At 38.6% G+C, this 22,954-nt stretch overlaps 1 protein-coding gene across 21 annotated transcripts in view; it reads left to right on the top strand.

Annotated features, from left to right (window-relative positions):
• LOC139757523 (partitioning defective 3 homolog) overlaps nucleotides 1–22,954 on the top strand; it is a 257,547-nt gene that overhangs the window by 193,613 nt on the left and 40,980 nt on the right. For 18 of the 21 annotated variants that reach the window (XM_071678059.1, XM_071678062.1, XM_071678060.1 and 15 more), the window contains 13 exons: nucleotides 2,112–2,312; nucleotides 2,548–2,693; nucleotides 3,969–4,198; nucleotides 6,321–6,563; nucleotides 7,747–7,788; nucleotides 8,825–8,927; nucleotides 9,147–9,355; nucleotides 12,440–12,676; nucleotides 17,377–17,502; nucleotides 18,098–18,270; nucleotides 18,477–18,563; nucleotides 19,190–19,318; nucleotides 19,568–19,653. In XM_071678059.1, the coding sequence (XP_071534160.1) occupies nucleotides 2,112–2,312; nucleotides 2,548–2,693; nucleotides 3,969–4,198; nucleotides 6,321–6,563; nucleotides 7,747–7,788; nucleotides 8,825–8,927; nucleotides 9,147–9,355; nucleotides 12,440–12,676; nucleotides 17,377–17,502; nucleotides 18,098–18,270; nucleotides 18,477–18,563; nucleotides 19,190–19,318; nucleotides 19,568–19,653 (2,012 nt within the window). The remainder of the gene's footprint in view (nucleotides 1–2,111; nucleotides 2,313–2,547; nucleotides 2,694–3,968; nucleotides 4,199–6,320; nucleotides 6,564–7,746; nucleotides 7,789–8,824; nucleotides 8,928–9,146; nucleotides 9,356–12,439; nucleotides 12,677–17,376; nucleotides 17,503–18,097; nucleotides 18,271–18,476; nucleotides 18,564–19,189; nucleotides 19,319–19,567; nucleotides 19,654–22,954) is intronic. The other 3 variants (XM_071678053.1, XM_071678070.1, XM_071678058.1) reach the window with 1 other exon arrangement.

The raw sequence follows: 22,954 nt of genomic DNA, 5'->3' as shown, positions 1-22,954 counted from the left end.
ATGGGATGTTGCAGGGTTTTGAGACAGGATACGTTGTGTGAGAATTTGAAAGGCAAAAACTTGGAAGGAAGTGTAGTGCTTTAAGTACATGGGAATGGACATGGCAGTAGATGTAACCTTAGGAGCTGAAGTGAGTCACAGGGTAAAAAGGCAGTGAGGAGTTTGAGGTCATTGTCTGTTATGGCAAAGATGGATATAATTATCATTATTATTATTATTGTTATTATTATTATTATTAATTTCATTATTATTATTATATAACCTAAGGACCCCTTGGACAATATGTGGTATGAGGAGGGCTGATCATGAAAGGAATGACAGTATAAGTGTGAGGCAAGTATACGGGTGATGCATGGTAGTAAGCATAGTCTGATTGAGAAAGCTAACCAGGGTGTGCTGATATTGTTTGCAGGAGAGGATGAGTGAAAATAGACAGATAAAGAGGATCTCTATGGCAGAAGTTGAAGGGAAGATGGGGAAAAGTGAGAAGGTGGAAGGATGGAGTGAGAAAGCTTTGGAGGTGCCAGTATTAGAACATTTAGGAGGGTGAGGCGATCATGAGTTGAAACAAATTAGAGTGATGTGGTATACAGGTACAGTGTACAATCAGTTTGCTAAATTTGGGCAAATGAACTGGTCAAGGGAAACCACAGAATTTGTGTCTGAGGCCTGGCTGTTGATAAGTGGGCTCTGGTTTCAGTACCTTATGTATGACAGCTAGAAGGTGGTTGTAAACAAATGAGGCCATTGCTTCATCTGCTCCTGATGCTACTTCACTAAAGCAAGAAACATTATAGAAGTATGAAAGATTTCTTGAACTATGTATTTCAGCCTTAACACACATTTGAAGATTTAAAACAGATCAGATTTCTAAGGATACTTTGCCATACATTTTTGATCTGTAGTTTTCAACTTGCATTAGGGATTTTAGTGAATGATTGTGCAAAGGTTGGTATTGATGAGTAGTTGTAACAGCCATTGGTACCATTTTGAGAAGCACTTACAACTAATTTCAAATCTAGAATTTTTGATGATTACTCTGCAATGATGATGTTTGATGATTTGTGGAACTTAATTTTATGCTGAGATTTTGTTAATGAAAACTTTTGATACTTAAAAATGTTGACCTTACGCCTTGATTTGTTTCATTACACATTAAGCAAAATATTGTAATTAGGTAGAAGGCAAAGCTATTTGTTATGATTGATGAAGGCCACAAGATATGTAATATGCCTTTTACAGGGTAATATTTACATATTCCTTTCCAAGCACTTGCATTGCTGATCATCTTCAGATTACTTGGTGCTGAAGATCCCACAGCAATACAGAAAACATATGCTGGGGAAATCTGCATAATATCTTGTAACAAGCTAAGTGAAGAAGAAAGAAAGGGTTTTTCTTAAGCAAAGGAGGAATGAAAACAGACATGAGCAAAAGTTAGGGGAAAACAGGAAGCACAAGTGATTTAAAAATTTTTGGAAACACAAATGATTGAAAAATTTTGGAACAAAGATATTAAATAGATAACTGTTTGCACAACCAATTTCATGGGACTATGTAAGGATAAACCCTTACTTTCCTCAGTAACTCATCGTTGTTAGCCGAAGGCCAGCTGGTCTATTTTTTAAGACTTAAATGCTCGTAATGCGTTTAAGATTTGTTCTTTGTGGTAATTCTTCAATTTTGTATTTTGAAAAAACTTGTCAGAGCACTCAAGAATATTTTTATTTTTGGTTTTTAAGCTGGAAGGCATATGTATTTTTCCTTATGTCTTTTTCCTTTCTTCCATTTATAATTTCCTTGTTTTTGGGCCAGTTAACTAGTAACTAAGGGGCATATACTAAAATTCATTATGTGCACTCCTTTTTAGTTCCTTTAATGCACTTTTCTGAGTTTTTGAAGCACTTTACTGGAAATGACTGTTACAAACACAGGAAGAAAGATAGGTGATTTTGCATTTGTTTATGAGTAGTAGCATTTCTGATATACAGTCACTTTTGAAATTCCCTCTACTTTTTTTATGGTGCATCCTGTATTGTACTATAGCAAATTTAGAAATTGTGGAGCGAGATTATACTACACAATAATTACCTATCATATGTAATTTCCAGCTTACTGGTGGTGCTTATTAATGACCGAGGTCCACTTGGGATTCATGTGATTCCCAGCACAGATGGCAGAGGTCATGATCAAGGTCTACTTGTGGAAGGGGTGGAACCAGGTGGAAGAATAGCACGAGATGGTAGAATAGAAGTTCATGATAGAATTATAGAAATAAATGGAAAGCCTCTGAATAACATAACATTTCAAAAGTAAGTTTGGTGTTTTTGGAAATGTCTTATCAAGTATCTGATGTTATATCAAACTATGTATGAACTCATTTAAGATTACTGAATTTATGAGTTTAATGATACACCTGAAATCCTTCCAGTCTTACAAAACTCTGAACTTTGTTTTCTCATATGTAAATACCAGATTAACTTCAGCATTATACTGTATTATATATCTTTATATAGCTGAAGTTTTTCCTTAATATCTCCCTAACAGAGCTCAAGAAATTTTTAAAGACGCCATGTTAGCTCCAGAGCTTCGCCTACGAGTTGTAAAAAGAATAGACTTCCATGACAGTAACTGTCAGCAGCAAGGGTTCTCAACAGTTTTCTCTAATGAGCTAGTTGAAGGAGAGGAGAGATGTAAGCAAAAACAGAGAAGGAATTTTTCTCATTGATATACAGTTTTAGGAAGTCTTGAAATTTTGTGTTTAGAATTTCATGTATAGACAATATTTGTATTGTATTTTATTTTACAAATGTATAATCTTACCTCTGGAGTAGGCGAGAAAGAATTCTACATCAGTATTCCTTGCATGTCATTGGGGGTGACTAAATGGGGCGGGCATGAGGGGCTGGAAACCCTCCCCTTCTCGTATTTTAGTTTTTAAAAGACGGAACAGAAGGAGCCATGCAGGGAGTGCTTTTCCTCCATGAAGGCTCAGGCTAGTATGTCTAAATGTATTTGGATGTAACCAAGATGAGAAGAAAGGAGGAGTAGATAGTATGTTTGAAGGAAGAAACTTAGATGTTCTGGCTGTAAATGAAACAATTTAGATGTTCTGGCTGTAAATGAAACAAAACTTTAGGTTGAAGGTGAAGAATGATTTGTAAATCTCTTAGGAGTAGTCAGGGGTTTGTTAGAGGACAAGAGCTATGGAAGGAGTAACTCTTCGTGAAGCAAGTGTTGTGGGGAGTGTGAAAGAGTGTAAGGAAGTGAATTCTAGACTGATGTGAGTAGAATGGAAAGTGGATGGTGAGAAGTGTTTGTGCACCTGGTTAAGAGAAGAAAGATCATGAGAGGCAAGTGTTTTAGGAGCAGCTAAGTGAGTGTGTCAGCAGTTTTGATGCAAGAGACAAGTATTGGTGATGGGTGATTTGAATGTGAAGGTAATTTAAGTGGTAGTTGAGGGTATGATTTAGTGGGCATAGGGTATTCAGTATTGTGAGTGGAGATTGAGAATAGCTTGTGAAGTTAAGTGCTTGTGCTTCTTCACCAAGTCAGGATGAATGCACAGCACTCACTGCAGGAAAATCTGGAATTAAGAAGAATGAGTTGTGTGAGTTAAGTATTGTTAGGTGTTATTTGTGATGAGTAGAGACTGTATGTATGTATATCTCATACAGTCCTCCTTGACATCATATATACTGACAAGTGTATGGGAAAAAACTTAGGCTGTAGTATCTCATAACAATGAGTAGGGTGCTGTTACAAACATTTTTACCTTCATACTTCATCTCAGTGCAGCAGAGGTGGCTGATTTGAAACTTCACAGGTATACGCATCAGCTGCGGTGAACCAAACAAACATACCAGTTTGTATACAAACCAGCTGTAGTGAAAGGGTTAAGAAATATTTATATTTGCTTGAGGTATTTGCTTTTCCTCATACATAAGAAAAGATATTTGTTTTTTCAGTGGTTGGAGGAGCCAAAGTTGCAAGTGTCATGCCCACCAGGAAAGTTCCTCCAGCATCTCTGTCATCCCGAACACAAACTGTTATTCTTCAGAGCAACACACGCAAATTAGGGCGTAGAGTGACTGTGCACCTGACCAAGGGTCCACATGGTCTTGGTTTTTCCATAACCACAAGAGACAACCCAGCTGGAGGGGAAGCGCCTATATATATAAAGAATATATTACCAAAGGTTAGTTGTTTTTTTATGAATATGGGACAAGTCATTTTTATGTTAATGTCAGTAGGATTTTTCCCCCTTCATTACAGCTTAAAGTGCAATTTTTTGATAATCCTTTAATCAGAGCAGGAGGACTATGGCACAGAAAATTTAGCTACTCTTGACAAATTTATAACACTCACAACACTTGTCATCGATGTGCCAATGTTCCAGAAAAGTGTTGGCTGCAATCATGCTATGTCAAGTTTGGGGAGAATCCTGGTAATGCACTGTTTATGGGCAAGACAATAGTATGGAGAATGAATATATGCATAGCTTTATCAGGAATCTTTCCTAGTGTTCATTGGATTACTAATACTGTTTATCTTCCAAAGGGAAATATGTGAAATCTGGTCCTGTGCTGCTTTTGAAATGAAATTGATGCATTTGAGAGATTAAATGATGGTACGAGTAAGTGGTTTCAAGTAAATGTGGTGCATCAAAGTTGTTTGATGTCACAACAGTTGTGTGATTTTGTAGGGATTTTGCTTACTGCTACACCTCTCTTTCACACTTTCATTTAGTTCACTGTCAACCTAATTCACAACATATATCATTATCTGGATCTTCTTTTCCAACACATTCACCCTCTATTATTCTTTTGTGGTCAAGGTTAGACTAACATCTGTACAACACTGTTAGAGCTTCTATATCTTCAGATATACCTGTCTTTGCCCACATGCTGCCCTTTCCATTCACATTCTCCTTAATAAACCCAAGACCTCAAACCCCTCTTCCACTCTGTGCCTCACTTCAGCCTCATGGTTCCATATACTGCTATTCTCACTCCCATTTTCTAAAAGCACCCCTTTTCCTCCATTTTGTAGAAAGAATTGAGCTGAAATATCTCTTTAGGGGCTAGGGGCATAGGATTAAAGTAGAACTAAAGGAAAGAGAACCAAAAAAAGGTGGCAGTATGAGAAACAGCTATAGTATCATTACTTGGAAAAAGCGATTGAAAGGTAGAACAAATGAAGCTATGTTTGAGAAACTTGACCTAAGACCAGAAAGATGTAGTAATAGAAGAAAGCTTATCATCTTCTCTTTGTGCAACAGTAGTTGTATCTCACAAATGATAGTTTTACAAATATTTTTGATGGATTCGAAAGTATTGTTAAGCTTCTTCAGTAACCAGAATTGGACTATTGTTCAGTAGATAACCATTTGATAGATTGGTGAGGTGCTTTTATGCACTGTGGCTGCAGAAAACCAGTATCTGCCACCGTAAGCAGTTAACACTGTCTTTTATAATGTCAGGAGCAAAAATTTGTTTTTAATGAAGACTTGCCATGGCCACTCCCTTGAGGGAGTTCCCAGAGAACAGGCATCAGAGATATAGATCAATATATGACCACTTTTGCACCCTGATAAGAATTATGAAGGATGCACACATTCCCCTTCCCTTCATCTGCATATGTTTCAGTGCTTATTTTAGTTCTTCTGTGGCTTAATTTTATAATGGCTCTGAGCTGGCTCATGGAGTGTAACAACTTGACTAACAGTGCTGTCTCCTTTTATTGAGTTTGTCTGGGTGAAACAGATTGGACTGCTTTTGGTTGTTAGAAACAATAGAGAATACATTTTTCTGTATTCACTTATCTAGAATTAATGAAGTATGTGTGTATGAAGCTTTACTGGGTGCAGAAAATATATTAACTGGGGTGAAATTAAATTGATATTGCACTCAGTCATGCATTTGCCATCCATCTATTCCAAGTGTGGAGTGAAGCTGAACCTAGTATATCTGTGGCTGGAGATTTTCTGATTATTACTTTTACTTTAGGTGGGATGGTTAAGACCCTATTTGGGAGGATTAAGGCTGGGTACTTGTAGCTGTTATTGTAAACCATGGTAAATGGCCCCTAGAAGACAGATACTGGGAAGATGTCTTTTTAGGGGGGTATTGGCCTTTCCTTGTCAGATTCTGTATGTTTTTAGTGGGTTTGACAAGTCACTGTGTTTCTTTGAATTTCATAGAGTCTTTCTGGATAAAACTGTTACTTGTACTATGAATTGCATCACATTTATTAAAAATATTAAACCCTTGAAATAATGATATCAATATATATATATATATATATATCGTTTTCCATAGGGAGCTGCCATTGAAGATGGTACGTTACGTATCGGTGATCGTCTTTTGGAAGTTAATGGTGTAGAAGTAACGGGTCGCAGTCAGTCGGAGGTAGCAGGTCTGCTGCGGCAAATCCCAATAGGTGGAGCAGCAACACTCACAGTATCACGTCAGGACCAACGGAATGGAGAAGGAGGCAGCGGAGCACCTGAATCACCCACAGAAGCTGAAAAGCCTTCCAGCCCCAAGCTTCCTAGACAATTGGTACAGATATGCCATTTGATAAAATTTGTTGCTGATGGAAATGTGGAAGTCCATGTTTCATTTTAAGTACCCAGGGCATGGGTTTAGGATGTGTTTGAGTGAATTTCTAAGGCTGTACACACCTGATCCACTCCATAGAAATTAGGAATGGTGTTCATGTTCATAGATAAATAGATCCTAGTGCTACCTTGCTGGAACGGGAAACAGAGCTCAAGTATGAAAAAAAAGATATGTATTATCTTAGAAATTACAGTAAATTAATTGCAAAGCTTCTATCAAAAGTCTTATATTCTTATGTAAAAGTATATTTAGCATTCCTTGCTTTAAGGGAAGGGACCTGGTTCAGCCCACTGACATCATTTCTCTCGCACACACACACATGAACATGCCATATTGATCTAACTCAATCCATTCAGTATATGCCTCTCACACTCTTAAATCTGGCATTACAGTGCAAATGAAAAATCACCTTCAGCAAGAATGTAATACTATCTGTTGACGAAAGAGAGTACGGTCTCTTGATGAACTTTTCACTACAAGGGAGACCATCATTTTCTTGCTACTGAAAGTAGTGCAGCCTTGAAGCTGCAGGATCCCCTTTAGATAAAGGGAGTGCTGGGTTATGTAATGATAATGACTGTAATAGTAATTTGTGTGTGTGTCACTTTATGGTAGGGTTGACTTGAGGTATTATGTTGAAGATATTACAAATATATGGTGTGGGAGGACAGCTTTTAGAAGCAGTGAGGAGTTATTATCAAAAGAGTAAGTTATTTGTGCAAGTAAGTAGAGAGAACTCTGTGTAATTGAAGGATTCTTTACCATGTAACAGCAGCTTCCCCTCATGACCCATGAACCACATTTATGTGAGTAACAGTTAAATAGAACAAGATTCTGCCTTTATCAGTTGTCAGTACCATAATGCACATGACAGATATCTTACCATACTGTTGAAAAATAAAAGTTTTTTTGTCATTAGGAATAGCAAATATATTTGTGTTTGAAGAGAGACCTTTTGAATATAGTTGTATGGTACTGACTTGACACAGGATTACTTGGCTCATTACAGAACAGACTTGAATGCTTAATAAAAGAGTGCTGCAGCTGATGACAGTGACATAATAAGACCTGACAACTGATAAAATTATCTAGACTGTAACTGACCTTGGACATTTTGTTATAGGTGTCTGCCCACCCACAAGACAGCCTCCTCTTCTTCCACCAGGTATTTCATACTTGTTCATGTGCTAAGGTTATATTTATCAAAATTTTGATAATTTATGATAGCATTGATTAAAATTGCTTGCTTCAAAGAAATTTGTACATAGCCATGTGATCATAGATTACATTAAGTTGAAGGCATTAAACAAGCTGTTACCTTAAAAATGGGAAACTGTCTTAAAATCTAAATACAGTGATAAACCATTCAAAAAGATAAAAGAGCTTCTATATTTTTGTAACATTAAGAAGTGATGTCACATGTGGGATGGCTGACCTTTTGTAGTGCTGTGTCTTGCATCCAGGAGGTAAGAACTGCATATATGTAGCTTCAGAATATCCTTTACATTTTGCTGAGTTGAAGATTAACATTTAATGCTAATTGATATGATAAGGAAACAAAAAAACAGGAAGGTTCACATGAAATTATTTTTTTTTTACCGTGTTGAAAGTGTGCATTCTTATCAAAACAGCTAAATTCAAATGTATTGAATGCAAGCCAATCAGTATTGGTATTTACCATCCTAAATAACTTATTATATGCAGGCAATCCAAACTTAGCCTTGAAAAGCAAACACTCAGTTGCTGTTCCCTGCTTCTTGTATAATAGAACTTATATCCTAAGGCAAGCAAGCTGTCAGAATAAATGCTCATCACCCAGACTTGACATCACAGAAAAAAGGCTTTATATTTTAGTAATATTTACCTGATTTAGTATTTCGCAAGCCCTAACCTAGATGTTTGAAACAAAATAGAGCAAACAGTTCTAAGATTTAAGCTTCTGATATGAGATATTTGTGGAGGTTCCTCCAGTGTTAGTTGATAGAATGTAGTAAGTGATGGTGAAGTTTATAGGAGAGAAGGGATGCTAGAGAAAGGATAGAAGTTGGGGTGTGGTATCTCAGGGTGGGTTAATGGAAATGCTCAGAAGTAGTTTAGTTTTGTGGAAAGGCTATATGAAGTTTGGATAGTTGGTAAAGGAAACATACAGAATTGTAGTTTGTGAAAAAGATTTAATTTGTTTGTATTGTTTCTTTCCCAAGCCTGCAGAGAAAGCTGCTGAGGATAGCCTAATGTTTCCTTGGAAACAAAGAGAAATCCTAATGTTTGAAATTCCTGTTCATGATTCGGAAAGAGCAGGATTAGGTGAGTATTCACATTTAGAATTTTATTACGTCAGTTTCACTTGATCCTGAATTATTTTATGATTCTTGAAGCACCATAGATATATATATTTGAACTTTTTGTACATGTTGATCTTACATATATTTTGTATGCTTTCAGTATCATCAGTTTGTGCAGTTACTCTGGCTGTTTTCTATTTTATTTGATTATCTAATGCAGCTTTCCTTATTTTCATATCAGGAGTGAGTGTGAAGGGTAAAACAAGCTCGGGTCCCAATGGCTCAGTAGACCTGGGAATCTTTGTAAAAAATGTCATTCATGGTGGGGCAGCTTCTCGAGATGGCAGACTCCTTCAGAATGACCAACTTGTTAATATCAACGGACTGTCTTTGCTTGGGAAACCCAACAGTGAAGCCATGAAGACCCTTAGAACAGCAATGCATCAAGAGGTTAGTTTGAAAATATTTAATGTTATCCATTTTCTGATTGAGAATAGCAGGTGCTTCCAGGTGAAGGCGGGTTTGCATTAAGGGTATGTGATTTTACCTTGGCTTTTTGATCTGTTTCTGATTGGGGTGGTAAGGTCTTGGATAGAGAGAAGGGTGTATAGTATTATGCTGGGGATGGCAGTAGGGCACTGGTATGTTTAATGGTATAATAGTCCCACTGGTGCTGTGTGGGAGTGTGTTGTGGGCCCTAAATACTAAAACAAGATGAGAGTAGGTGTGTTGGAACTTTTATGCTTGAGGACAGTATGTAGTGTGGAGAGAGTTGATTTTGTGTGGTAGTAACCAGATTATGATGGACAGAGCTGAGCAGGATGTGCTGAAAGGGATTGGACATATGGAGAGGATCTGTGAAGTGAGACTAAGAAGATATATGTGTCAGTTGTGGACGAAGTATGGGGTGAGAGAGACCAGGAAGAGATGAAATAATGGAATGAAAGAGGCTTTGAGTTAATGGTGGCCTGAACATCCCAGAAAGTGAGAGGTTTGCATGGAATAGAACAAATTTGGGTGATATGGTACAAAAGAGGTAACTTGCTATATCTGGGTTAAACCAGGGCATATGAAATGCTCAGGGAAATCGAGGAAAAGTCTCTGGGGCTTTGCTGTGAATATGGGATCTGATTTTGATGCATTGTACTTGACAGCTAGAGAGGGTATGTGATAGAGACTGTACTTCATCTATTCCTGGTGCAGCAGTTAGGATTCCTGACCAAGACATATTTACAGAGCACCCAGGGTCAAGCGCATAGATTTGAATCCTTGTTGCAGCAGTCAGTCCACACTTAACCCAGCTTGTTCATCCACCCCTAGGGGTTGGTTGATAGAGTGGGTATCTGGTTCCTGGCACTTCCTTGAGGGAAATGGTGATCAAGTATGAAAAAATAGACATATTTATACATCATTAATGAGATTGCCTTGATAAGGGCTTCAGTTGCCCATGTTGTCTCACCTAACAAAGAAAAAGGGAGATGGTGAAAAAGTTTGAAAAAAGCTGCATTTTTGTAGAATTAGAGGGATGCATCTTAGGCATTCATTTCCATTCAAACCAATTAGATCTAAATGCAGAAGGTAAACAGTTTTTTTTTTTTTTTTTTTTTTTTTTCCCGCGTTTGTGAGGTAGCGCAAGGAAACAGACGAAAGAAATGGCCCAACCCACCCCCATACACATGTATATACATACGTCCACACACACAAATATACATACCTACACAGCTTTCCATGGTTCACCCCAGACGCTTCACATGCCTTGATTCAATCCACTGACAGCACGTCAACCCCGGTATACCACATTGCTCCAATTCACTCTATTCCTTGCCCTCCTTTCACCCTCCTGCATGTTCAGGCCCCGATCACACAAAATCTTTTTCACTCCATCTTTCCACCTCCAATTTGGTCTCCCTCTTCTCCTCGTTCCCTCCACCTCCGACACATATATCCTCTTGGTCAATCTTTCCTCACTCATTCTCTCCATGTGCCCAAACCATTTCAAAACACCCTCTTCTGCTCTCTCAACCACACTCTTTTTATTTCCACACATCTCTCTTACCCTTACGTTACTTACTCGATCAAACCACCTCACACCACACATTGTCCTCAAACATCTCATTTCCAGCACATCCATCCTCCTGTGCACAACTCTATCCATAGCCCACGCCTCGCAACCATACAACGTTGTTGGAACCACTATTCCTTCAAACATACCCATTTTTGCTTTCCGAGATAATGTTCTCGACTTCCACACATTCTTCAAGGCTCCCAGAATTTTCGCCCCCTCCCCCACCCTATGATCCACTTCCGCTTCCATGGTTCCATCCGCTGCCAGATCCACTCCCAGATATCTAAAACACTTCACTTCCTCCAGTTTTTCTCCATTCAAACTCACCTCCCAATTGACTTGACCCTCAACCCTACTGTACCTAATAACCTTGCTCTTATTCACATTTACTCTTAACTTTCTTCTTTCACACACTTTACCAAACTCAGTCACCAGCTTCTGCAGTTTCTCACATGAATCAGCCACCAGCGCTGTATCATCAGCGAACAACAACTGACTCACTTCCCAAGCTCTCTCATCCCCAACAGACTTCATCCTTGCCCCTCTTTCCAAAACTCTTGCATTCACCTCCCTAACAACCCCATCCATAAACAAATTAAACAACCATGGAGACATCACACACCCCTGCCACAAACCTACATTCACTGAGAACCAATCACTTTCCTCTCTTCCTACACGTACACATGCCTTACATCCTCGATAAAAACTTTTCACTGCTTCTAACAACTTGCCTCCCACACCATATATTCTTAATACCTTCCACAGAGCATCTCTATCAACTCTATCATATGCCTTCTCCAGATCCATAAATGCTACATACAAATCCATTTGCTTTTCTAAGTATTTCTCACATACATTTATATTTTTTCATACTTGATTGCTGTTTCCCACATTAGCAAGGTAGTGCCAGGAACAGACAGAGAAAGGCCTTATCCACTTACATCCATTCTCTTTTATGTGCAATGCACTGAAACCACAGCCACCTCTCCACAACCAAGCCCCACATATCTTTCCATAGTTTACCCTGGATGCTCCACATGACCCTGGTTCAGTCCAGTGGCAGCACGTTGACCCAGGAAACAGACAAAGAATGGCCCATACACTCACTTATACATACATATACATATTAACATGTACACATATACATACATATACATAAACATACACAGACACACACATGTACACATTCACTCTTGCTTGCCTTTATCCATTCCTGGCTCTGACACACCCCACAGGAAACAGCATCGCTACCCCCGCTTCAGCGAGGTAGCGCAAGGCAGACAGACAAAAGAGGCCACATTCATTCACCCTCAGTCTCTAGCTGTCATGTGTAATGAATGGAAACCACAGCTCCCATATATTTTAAGCATCTAATGAGAAGTGCACTGTTGCATAAATGATATTTGCCATATGTTACCTGTCATTTTCTTTATCATTCAGTAGTGTGAATATGACCATTTCTACTTCAGGGCCCAACCCCAGGTATGATCTCCCTTACTGTTGCCAGAAGAACAGACCATAACAGAGAACGGTCAAGCCCCTCTTCAGCAAACCGATCAGGTCGTGAGTCAGCCAACAGCTTACTCACCAACTCTTCAGGAACGGAGACACTAGGTGGGGCTAAATCTTCTCCAGCTACACCAACACCAGATCATTCAGGCACTAACGATGTCTCAGAAGCAAACTCCAATTTTAATACCAATAAGGTAAACATTGTCATCTTATTTACGATGCATGTGCTTTTTTTAATCTGAATCATTGTTGTCATATGTTTTTATGGCTTAGGCATTTTATACTTAAGTGGTTAAGATTAATAACAGGGTTTGATTAAAATTTTACAGTTTTTAATTGGTTTTGGAAAACCTGTCAGGAATCATAGGTAATCAGTAAGACTGGTTATTTTTGCATGTCATTGCTTACGGCCAAGTTTGTGTCAGTTTTATAACTATTTAGTGAAGTACTCTGGAGATCCTCCCTTCCAGTTTTTACTTTTCCAAAAGAAGGGACAAAGAGGGCCAAGTGAGGATTTTCCCTCTTACGCCCAGTCATCTGTTCTTAACACTACCTTGCAGATGTGGGAAATGGCAGATATATATGAAAAAAGATATTGTAAATTCTGTACAAGAAGTGAACTGTTATGATATTGTTAATATTCTGTAACTTTTGATGCATGGTGCATTATTGCTTCCCATTGCATTTAAAATTTATTGTATGGTCTGTCATTAACAGAGGAGTCCTTTACAACATATTAATGCAACTCGTGTCTATTTGACATCTTCAACTATAATCCCTGCCACATTTGTGCATAGAGTACTTGAAGTTCACTGCTTAATCTTGCATATTCTCAATGAATGTCACTTGACAAAGTAAAGTTTCCCCATCAGTTGAGTATCTTATGATTTTGAACTTTATACACAAAGTTGGTTTGCTGGACAACACTTATTTCTGGTCTTGTTTCTATTCTCACATGATATTCCTCCATTACATGTGATCATCATCTGTTTCTCTGGCATATTCCTTTGAAACATCACAAGCCATATGTAATTAACTCGCCATATCTCTCCATCCTGTCTTGATATACCTCTTTTCGTATTGTAACTCTAGTTTGATCTCTAAATCTTGTAGGTTGAAAGACAGGAATAAGAAATGAAAAGTATATGAAAACACTCTTGAGTAATCATAGGAAGTTGAATTCAGATATTTGAGAGGTTCAGCAAGGATGGCAGTGGAAAGATAAGGATTTGATTGTAGTATGTGTGAGAGGCTAAATTTGACTCCTTCATTATGGTGGTAGAATAGGAAATGTGTCTGTCACAAATGATGAAAATTTACAATATCTGAATTTTTAAAGCAATGTGTTTTACTTGCTGTTAAAAAACCACAGCCAATTAGATCTAGACACTCAGACTATGGTGCAGTGCTATGCATATCATTTTTGGCATGTCACACACCATTTAAACCCAGTACATACCTATCTTCATCTTCTGCTTACATCTCTCAACACTATCCTTGGAGATTGATTCATCCTTTCATATCATATTGAGAATAACTCTTTGGTCTCCTGATATGTCCAATTGTGATAGTTGGCTGCCATCATCCCAAACCTCCCAAGATCTTATATGTTAATGGTAATGAGTATCAGAGTAAGACTTGCATGAGAGTAAGTGCAACAAATTCTTCCTGTCTTGGAGATCTATAGGTCTGAACTTCAGCATTTTCTCCTAACCACTTAGATTTTCAGGTGACGTGGCATATATATATATATTTTTTTTTTTTTTTTTTTTTTTTTTTTCATACTTTGTCGCTGTCTCCCGCGTTTGCGAGGTAGCGGAAGGAAAACAGACGAAAGAAATGGCCCAACCCCCCCCCATACACATGTACATACACACGTCCACACACACAAATATACATACCTACACAGCTTTCCATGGTTTACCCCGGACGCTTCACATGCCTTGATTCAATCCACTGACAGCACGTCAACCCCGGTATACCACATCGCTCCAATTCACTCTATTCCTTGCCCTCCTTTCACCCTCCTGCATGTTCAGGCCCCGATCACACAAAATCTTTTTCACTCCATCTTTCCACCTCCAATTTGGTCTCCCTCTTCTCCTCGTTCCCTCCACCTCCGACACATATATCCTCTTGGTCAATCTTTCCTCACTCATTCTCTCCATGTGCCCAAACCATTTTAAAACACCCTCTTCTGCTCTCTCAACCACGCTCTTTTTATTTCCACACATCTCTCTTACCCTTACGTTACTTACTCGATCAAACCACCTCACACCACACATTGTCCTCAAACATCTCATTTCCAGCACATCCATCCTCCTGCGCACAACTCTATCCATAGCCCACGCCTCGCAACCATACAACATTGTTGGAACTACTATTCCTTCAAAATATATATATATATATATATATATATATATATATATTTTTTTTTTTTTTTTTTTTTTTTGCCGCTGTCTCCCGTGTTTGCGAGGTAGCACAAGGAAACAGACGAAAGAAATGGCCCAACCCACCCCCATACACATGTATATACATACGTCCACACATGCAAATATACATACCTACACAGCTTTCCATGGTTTACCCCAGACGCTTCACATGCCCTGATTCAATCCACTGGCAGCACGTCAACCCCGGTATACCACATCGATCCAATTCACTCTATTCCTTGCCCTCCTTTCACCCTCCTGCATGTTCAGGCCCCGATCACACAAAATCTTTTTCACTCCATCTTTCCACCTCCAATTAGGTCTCCCACTTCTCCTCGTTCCCTCCACTTCCGACACATATATCCTCTTGGTCAATCTTTCCTCACTCATTCTCTCCATGTGCCCAAACCATTTCAAAACACCCTCTTATATATACACATATACATACATATGCATATGCATACACAGACATATACATATATACTTTTCTTTTTTCTTTCAAACTATTCGCCATTTCCCGCGTTAGCAAGGTAGCATTAAGAACAGAGGACTGGGCCTCTGAGGGAATATCCTCACCTGGCCCCCTTCTCTGTTCCTTCTTTTGGAAAATTAAAAAAAAACGAGAGGGGAGGATTTCCAGCCCCCCGCTCCCATATATACACATGTACATATTCATACTTGCTTGTCGTCATACATTCCTGGCGCCACCCCATTCCACAGGAAATGGCATTGCTACCCCCTGCTACAGCAAGGTAGCGCCAGGAAAATAGACAAAAAAGGTCACATTCACTCACAATCAGTCTCTAGTTGTCATGTGTAATGCACCGAAACAACAGCTCCCTGTACACATCCAGGCCCCACAGACCTTTCCATGGTTTACCATAGATGTTTTGCATGCTCTTCACCATTTCCATTCACGACACTGAATACCCTATGTACACCAATAATACCGTCAACTGCCACATTACTCACCTTTGCATTTAAATCACCCATCACTAAAACGGTCTCATCCATCAAAGCTGGTGAGTCACTCTCTCAGCTGCTCCTAAAACACTTGTCTCTCATGATCTTTCTTCTCATGACCAGGTGCATAAGCACTAATAATCACCCTTGCCTTTAAGATAAGAGAACCACAGTTTTCTTCATTTAGGTGTGAAAGTTAGGATCATATGGTGTATGCACTTACTTAGCCCATGGTGATTATTTGGAGCATTATTGGAATTAGGAGGAAAGAGATTAGTGCATAAGGAGCTGAGAAAAATATATGCAAAGAAAGCATTTGGAATGTGCTTAGATGAAATTTATTTGATATGATAAGGGCATGTAGAAAGTTTGGCTGGAGAAAGGCTCATTAAGAGCATGTATTCATGTAATAGCCTAGTTGATGGTGCAAGGAGAAGAGGTAGACCAAGGAATGGATGGATAGATTCATTTAGAATTTCTTAGAGCTAGAGATATTTTGTATGAAGATGCTAGAAGAATTAAGTGTGTCTGAGTAAAGTGTAACTGATTTTCATGTGAAGATGTTAATGATTTTGGTCTTGATGAGTCAGCTTAGTGTGCAAAAAGAAAAAGTAAAAAGCTCTTACATGGCATGGAGGTTTCATGATCAACATAGTGCACATAGGTTGAGGATGCAGTGTATAAGTAAACAGAGAATCTACATGTGACTTATCAGCACCCACTGATAGATAAAAAGAATTGGTATGAATAACACATGACTTTATTCATGATTTAACCTCAAAAGTTTGTAATAATGGATTGTTATGATTGATTCATTAGTCTCTTAGATGAAACAGTGGATCACTGATTGTTGTCAGATACTGGGACAGCATTATGTAACACATTGTTAGAATTAAACACATATTCAATAAGCACCAATGATATGGAAAATAGAGTGAAAGACTTCGGGGTAGAGAAATGGTGGAAGAATGCATGGAATGGCGTATTCAAGGGAGGCTTATAAGAACAGGTATGAGTGGAGACTCTTTTGCCATTGCCACCCCTTTAATGGAAGTTTGCAGAGGGAACTGGCATCAGAGATATAGATAGATAGATACATAGGTTTTTGCCAACCCTTTATATAAAGGTAAACTGGATCTCACTTTCATGTTTTCTTATAGTTATTAATTTTTGTACTCTGCATGAAATAGCTATAACTGTGAATTGGCATGCACTGCAAGGTGATTGGTTTTTGTCAAAACAGTAATACTGGTTATGAAATATATTTTGCAGAAATTTACAGCAAATATGGTGATGAAACAAATGAAATTTGATAAAATGACATTAAGTATTTCATCTTCAGTGTGTTTGAAATAATTTTTCACTTACGTTAGTGTTTTTATGCAACTATTGCTTCTCACCCCTGTGTTGTAAGCCTCTTATTCATACTCTGTATGTGTTTCAGAAAATTGTAGATTATTTCATTCTATGTAATGTCATCTATTGTAAATGTCCTATAGTATGATGATCGGCATGAAATTGATGGAGGAGACTTCACTCATATGGATACATTTGATGTGAGAAACCCAGTTATTCAGAGACTAACCAGCAATAATGGAGCACTGAGGAATGAGAGTTATTATAAGGTTAGTATAATGATTAGTTTAGCTTTCAAGATTCTTTATTGTGATAATGAAAATACTTTAGTACTAACACATGAATGTTGGGAAGCTGCTTTTGTTATGGAGATATATTTGTAGCAGTATAAAGTTGCATGTTCTATAGCAGTCAAAGTGAAAGATCTATTTAATGAATACTTTCCTAAGTAAATTGTTAGGCATCTTCATATTTCCTTGAAGTGGTTAAAACTTAAACCTCAAATACAAGTTTTTACCAGTACATTGAAAACATCTTTGCCTAATGTAAATAACAAAAAGAAAAAATCTCAGATCCAATATGTTTAAAGAGTTGTGTGTAAAGCAGAATGGGACCTGATAGCCAATACTCAAGGCTGTTACATGGCAGGGATGTCCAATTCTTTTATAGTAGGAATGATATGATTATTACTCTTACACTGAACCTAAGTAAGTTTATCAGCTTACATAAGACATTCATTATTTTTAGGTAATATTTTTTATGAATTGTCTCTGCCACCTGTATGTGGTAAGGTTCAAGAATTTTAAGTCTTAACTCTGGCCCTATGTATGCATGCATACTTAATGATTTTTCATTTTATTCAAGGCAACACACGACACATGGAACACATCGCAGCTGCAGCAGTTAGTAATGCGTGGTGAGCGTGAATCACTGACCGTAGGAGTTCCTGGTATTAATCCCCTTGGTTCCCCAACTGTTAACCTGCCATCTAGGGATACTCTTATCATTCATGATGATGCTGGGACTCACCTTTCAGGGTAGGTAACCAATTTGTTGTTAGCAGTTAATGATCAAGAAGTAAATTGATATACTGTAGGTGGTTGTGTGGATGTTAGTCTTGAGTCCTGTGTATACATTTTTCCTTGTTCCCTCCACTGTGGACATGAATACCTTCCTAGTCATCCTTCCCTCACTCACCCTCTTCATATACCCATATTGATTTTAATATTTTTTGTGTAATCAGACAACTTGGTGGGTCAGATGGTCCTGGGGCCTCTGCAGGAAGCTACAGAGACCGTCCAAGTCAGTCAGATGATGCCTATACAAGCCAGTAAGTTGTTTTTGTGCAAAATCATGGATATCACACATATATTGATCATCATTCATTTAGTAAGATATCTTACTTTATTAAAACAGAGATGGAATGTAACTTTCCTTTGGTTATCCCTCAAAGCACTGCCATGTTAAAGGTGTTCTTGTACTCAGTAATTTGGAAGGTCTCGTACTTAACAGTTTTGTCCATTAAAGACCCTTTGACATAGATACAGAAATACTTGTCAACTAGCCAAAGTAATAGAAATGTCAAAAGCATTTCTCATAGGCCGGATGATCATTGTCTGCAGGGATGACCATAAAAGTTTCCTTTCTCCTCAAAGGAGAGGCAGCTGAGACAAGTCTTTTATTATGATAATATGCCTTGGTTGCTGTGAAGGGAAAATAGATTGAGGGATATATATGACCTTACCACAGTGACTTGTTTAGAATATTGTTTTCCTGATTTTGAAGGTGTTGTTTGGACTACCATGTTTTGGACACCCACTCAAAATGAATTTTTTGCCATATATAAGTGCATAGATATTGATGGCAATTCCTGAAATACTGCATGTTAGACCTAGTACATTGCCATATGCGATAGAAATTTATTATTTCTCCTATGGTTTTTCAAATTCGTTTCAGAACTTCCCTAGAAGAGAATGTGGCAGGGTTCTCCCGGGATCAGTTTGGCCGGCAAAGTATGTCAGAGAAGCGTCATGCCACCTTGGATGCCAAAAACACTGATACGTATCAGCGCAATAAAAAAGCCAGGTGATTATTTCTTCAGGCCTCAAAGGCTGTTTCATGGAGGAAAACCAATAGTATGGTTACCGAAAGTCATAGATGAAAATCGTAAATGAAATTTGAGATTTAATTTTTCCTTGCATAGCCTTGTTAGTAGTGTGTTTTTTATAGGTAAGAGCTGATATTAGTGCTGTGCTATGTTTCCTTCATTAATGAAATCTTATATAGAGTACATTCTTCAGATTTTTATGCATAATACTTTACTTGACTCAGCAGAGAAGAGAGGGAAAAACAAAAGCAAATGATGCTAGCTCAAGAAAAACTTACTGTCGGTCAAGGACTTGGCGCGAATGCAGTAGAAGGTATGTTGAGTGTTGATATATCTACATGAAACTTACGTAAGATCAAAGTAGTTTTCTTGTGCTGCAGTGTTACAATATTAGATCTTTCCAGTTAGTTATTAACATCAAATATTTTACAGTTCCTCATTAGTAGTCTCGGTATCACAAAGTATTTGTTCATCTTTTTCCACATCTTCATTATGCCATTAAAAACAGTAATGTATTACTTCACTAAATATCTATAATTTTCTAAAGAACTGAAGAAGCTTCTGCTTTATTTGTATTTAGGTTTCAAAATAAGCTTAATGTGGTGCTGTAAAAAATTTCATTATCTACTGTACTGTTCAGGACCAACTGTGTTAGAATGAGTATGGATTGTGATTTTTTTTTTTTAACTGTATATGCATATATGGAAACAAAATCTCAGGCAGAGGATATTTGTGGTATTTTTGTTAACTTTTTAATCCGCTTTCACCAACTTATTAACACCACTGTTTTTCGGTCCTGAATGGTCATAGAAATGATATCTGCTACAGGTTATCATATCATAAATATGTTAACCATTAGATCTGGATAATTTTCTAGTTATGGTTATCATTAACAAGTAGTGTTTTACAAACCTATAAGAGTTGATAGTTGCTTATTTAGTTTAAATGATCTAACTGTACTTTGATAGCTCCTGTTGATCTTTTTTTTCACCAGGCATACTGATGAATAAGAGTAAATGTGAATAAGAGCAAGGTTATTAGGTACAGTAGAGTTGAGGGTCAAGTCAATTGGGAGGTGAGTTTGAATGGAGAAAAACTGGAGGAAGTGAAGTGTTTTAGATATCTGGGAGTGGATCTGGCAGCGGATGGAACCATGGAAGCGGAAGTGGATCATAGGGTGGGGGAGGGGGCGAAAATCCTGGGGGTCTTGAAGAATGTGTGGAAGTCGAGAACATTATCTCGGAAAGCAAAAATGGGTATGTTTGAAGGAATAGTGGTTCCAACAATGTTGTATGGTTGCGAGGCGTGGGCTATGGATAGAGTTGTGCGCAGGAGGATGGATGTGCTGGAAATGAGATGTTTGAGGACAATGTGTGGTGTGAGGTGGTTTGATCGAGTGAGTAACGTAAGGGTAAGAGAGATGTGTGAAAATAAAAAGAGCGTGGTTGAGAGAGCAGAGGAGGGTGTTTTGAAGTGGTTTGGGCACATGGAGAGGATGAGTGAGGAAAGATTGACCAAGAGGATATATGTGTCGGAGGTGGAGGGAACAAGGAGAAGAGGGAGGCCAAATTGGAGGTGGAAGGATGGAGTGAGGGGGATTTTGTGTGATCGGGGCCTGAACATGCGGGAGGGTGAAAGGAGGGCAAGGAATAGAGTGAATTGGAGCGATGTGGTATACCGGGGTTGACGTGCTGTAGTGGATTGAAGCAGGGCATGTGAAGCGTCTGGGGTAAACCATGGAAAGCTGTGTAGGTATGTATATTTGCATGTGTGGACGTATGTATATACATGTGTATGGGGGGGGGTTGGGCCATTCTTTCGTCTGTTTCCTTGCGCTACCTCGCAAACGCGGGAGACAGCGACAAAGTATAAAAAAAAAAAAAAAAAAAATATATATATATATATATATATATATATATATTTTTTTTTTTTTTTTTTTTTTTTTTTCTTAAACTATTCGCCATTTCCCGCGTTAGCGAGGTAACATTAGGAACAGAGGACTGGGCCTTTTTTGGAATATCCTCACCTGGCCCCCCTCTGTTCGTTCTTTTGGGGAAAAAAAAAAAGAGAGAGGGGAGGATTTCCAGCCCCCCGCTCCCTCCCCTTTTAGTCGCCTTCTACGACACGCAGGGACTACGTGGGAAGTATTCTTAATCCCCTATCCCCAAGGATAATATATATATATATATATAGGGGAGGATTTCCAGCCCCCCGCTCCCTCCCCTTTTAGTCGCCTTCTACGACACGCAGGGAATACATGGGAAGTATTCTTAATCCCCTATCCCCAGGGATAATATATATATATATATATATATATATATATATATATATATATATATATATATATATATATATATATATATAGTGGTAGAGGATGTGTGGATCAGGTGTTTGCTTTGAAGAATGTATGTGAGAAATACTTAGAAAATCAAATGGATTTGTATGTAGCATTTATGGATCTGGAGAAGGCATATGATAGAGTTGATAGAGATGCTCTGTGGAAGGTATTAAGAATATATGGTGTGGGAGGCAAGTTGTTAGAAGCAGTGAAAAGTTTTTATCGAGGATGTAAGGCATGTGTACATGTAGGAAGAGAGGAAAGTGATTGGTTCTCCCCGGTATATCACATCGATCCAATTCACTCTATTCCTTGCCCTCCTTTCACCCTCCTGCATGTTCAGGCCCCGATCACACAAAATCTTTTTCACTCCATCTTTCCACCTCCAATTTGGTCTCCCACTTCTCCTCGTTCCCTCCACCTCCGACACATATATCCTCTGGGTCAATCTTTCCTCACTCATTCTCTCCATGTGCCCAAACCATTTCAAAACACCCTCTTCTGCTCTCTCAACCACGCTCTTTTTATTTCCACACATCTCTCTTACCCTTACGTTACTTACTCGATCAAACCACCTCACACCACACATTGTCCTCAAACATCTCACTTCCAGCACATCCACCCTCCTGCGTACAACTCTATCCATAGCCCACGCCTCGCAACCATACAACATTGTTGGAACCACTATTCCTTCAAACATACCCATTTTTGCTTTCCGAGATAATGTTCTTGACTTCCACACATTCTTCAAGGCTCCCAGGATTTTCGCCCCCTCCCCCACCCTATGATTCACTTCCGCTTCCATGGTTCCATCCGCTGCCAGATCCACTCCCAGATATCTAAAACACTTTACTTCCTCCAGTTTATCTCCATTCAAACTTACCTCCCAACTGACTTGACCCTCAACCCTACTGTACCTAATAACCTTGCTCTTATTCACATTTACTCTTAACTTTCTTCTTTCACACACTTTACCAAACTCAGTCACCAGCTTCTGCAGTTTCTCACATGAATCAGCCACCAGCGCTGTATTATCAGCGAACAACAACTGACTCACTTCCCAAGCTCTCTCATCCACAACAGACTTCATACTTGCCCCTCTTTCCAAAACTCTTGCATTCACCTCCCTAACAACCCCATCCATAAACAAATTGAATAACCATGGAGACATCACACACCCCTGCCACAAACCTACATTCACTGAGAACCAATCACTTTCCTCTCTTCCTACACGTACTTTGTCACTGTTTCTTGCATTAGCGAGGTAGCAAAAGGA

Source organism: Panulirus ornatus, chromosome 27 (genome assembly GCF_036320965.1).
Source record: "Panulirus ornatus isolate Po-2019 chromosome 27, ASM3632096v1, whole genome shotgun sequence".
NCBI classification, from domain to species: Eukaryota; Metazoa; Arthropoda; class Malacostraca; order Decapoda; family Palinuridae; genus Panulirus; species Panulirus ornatus.
This window is presented reverse-complemented; position numbering and strand designations above follow the sequence as displayed.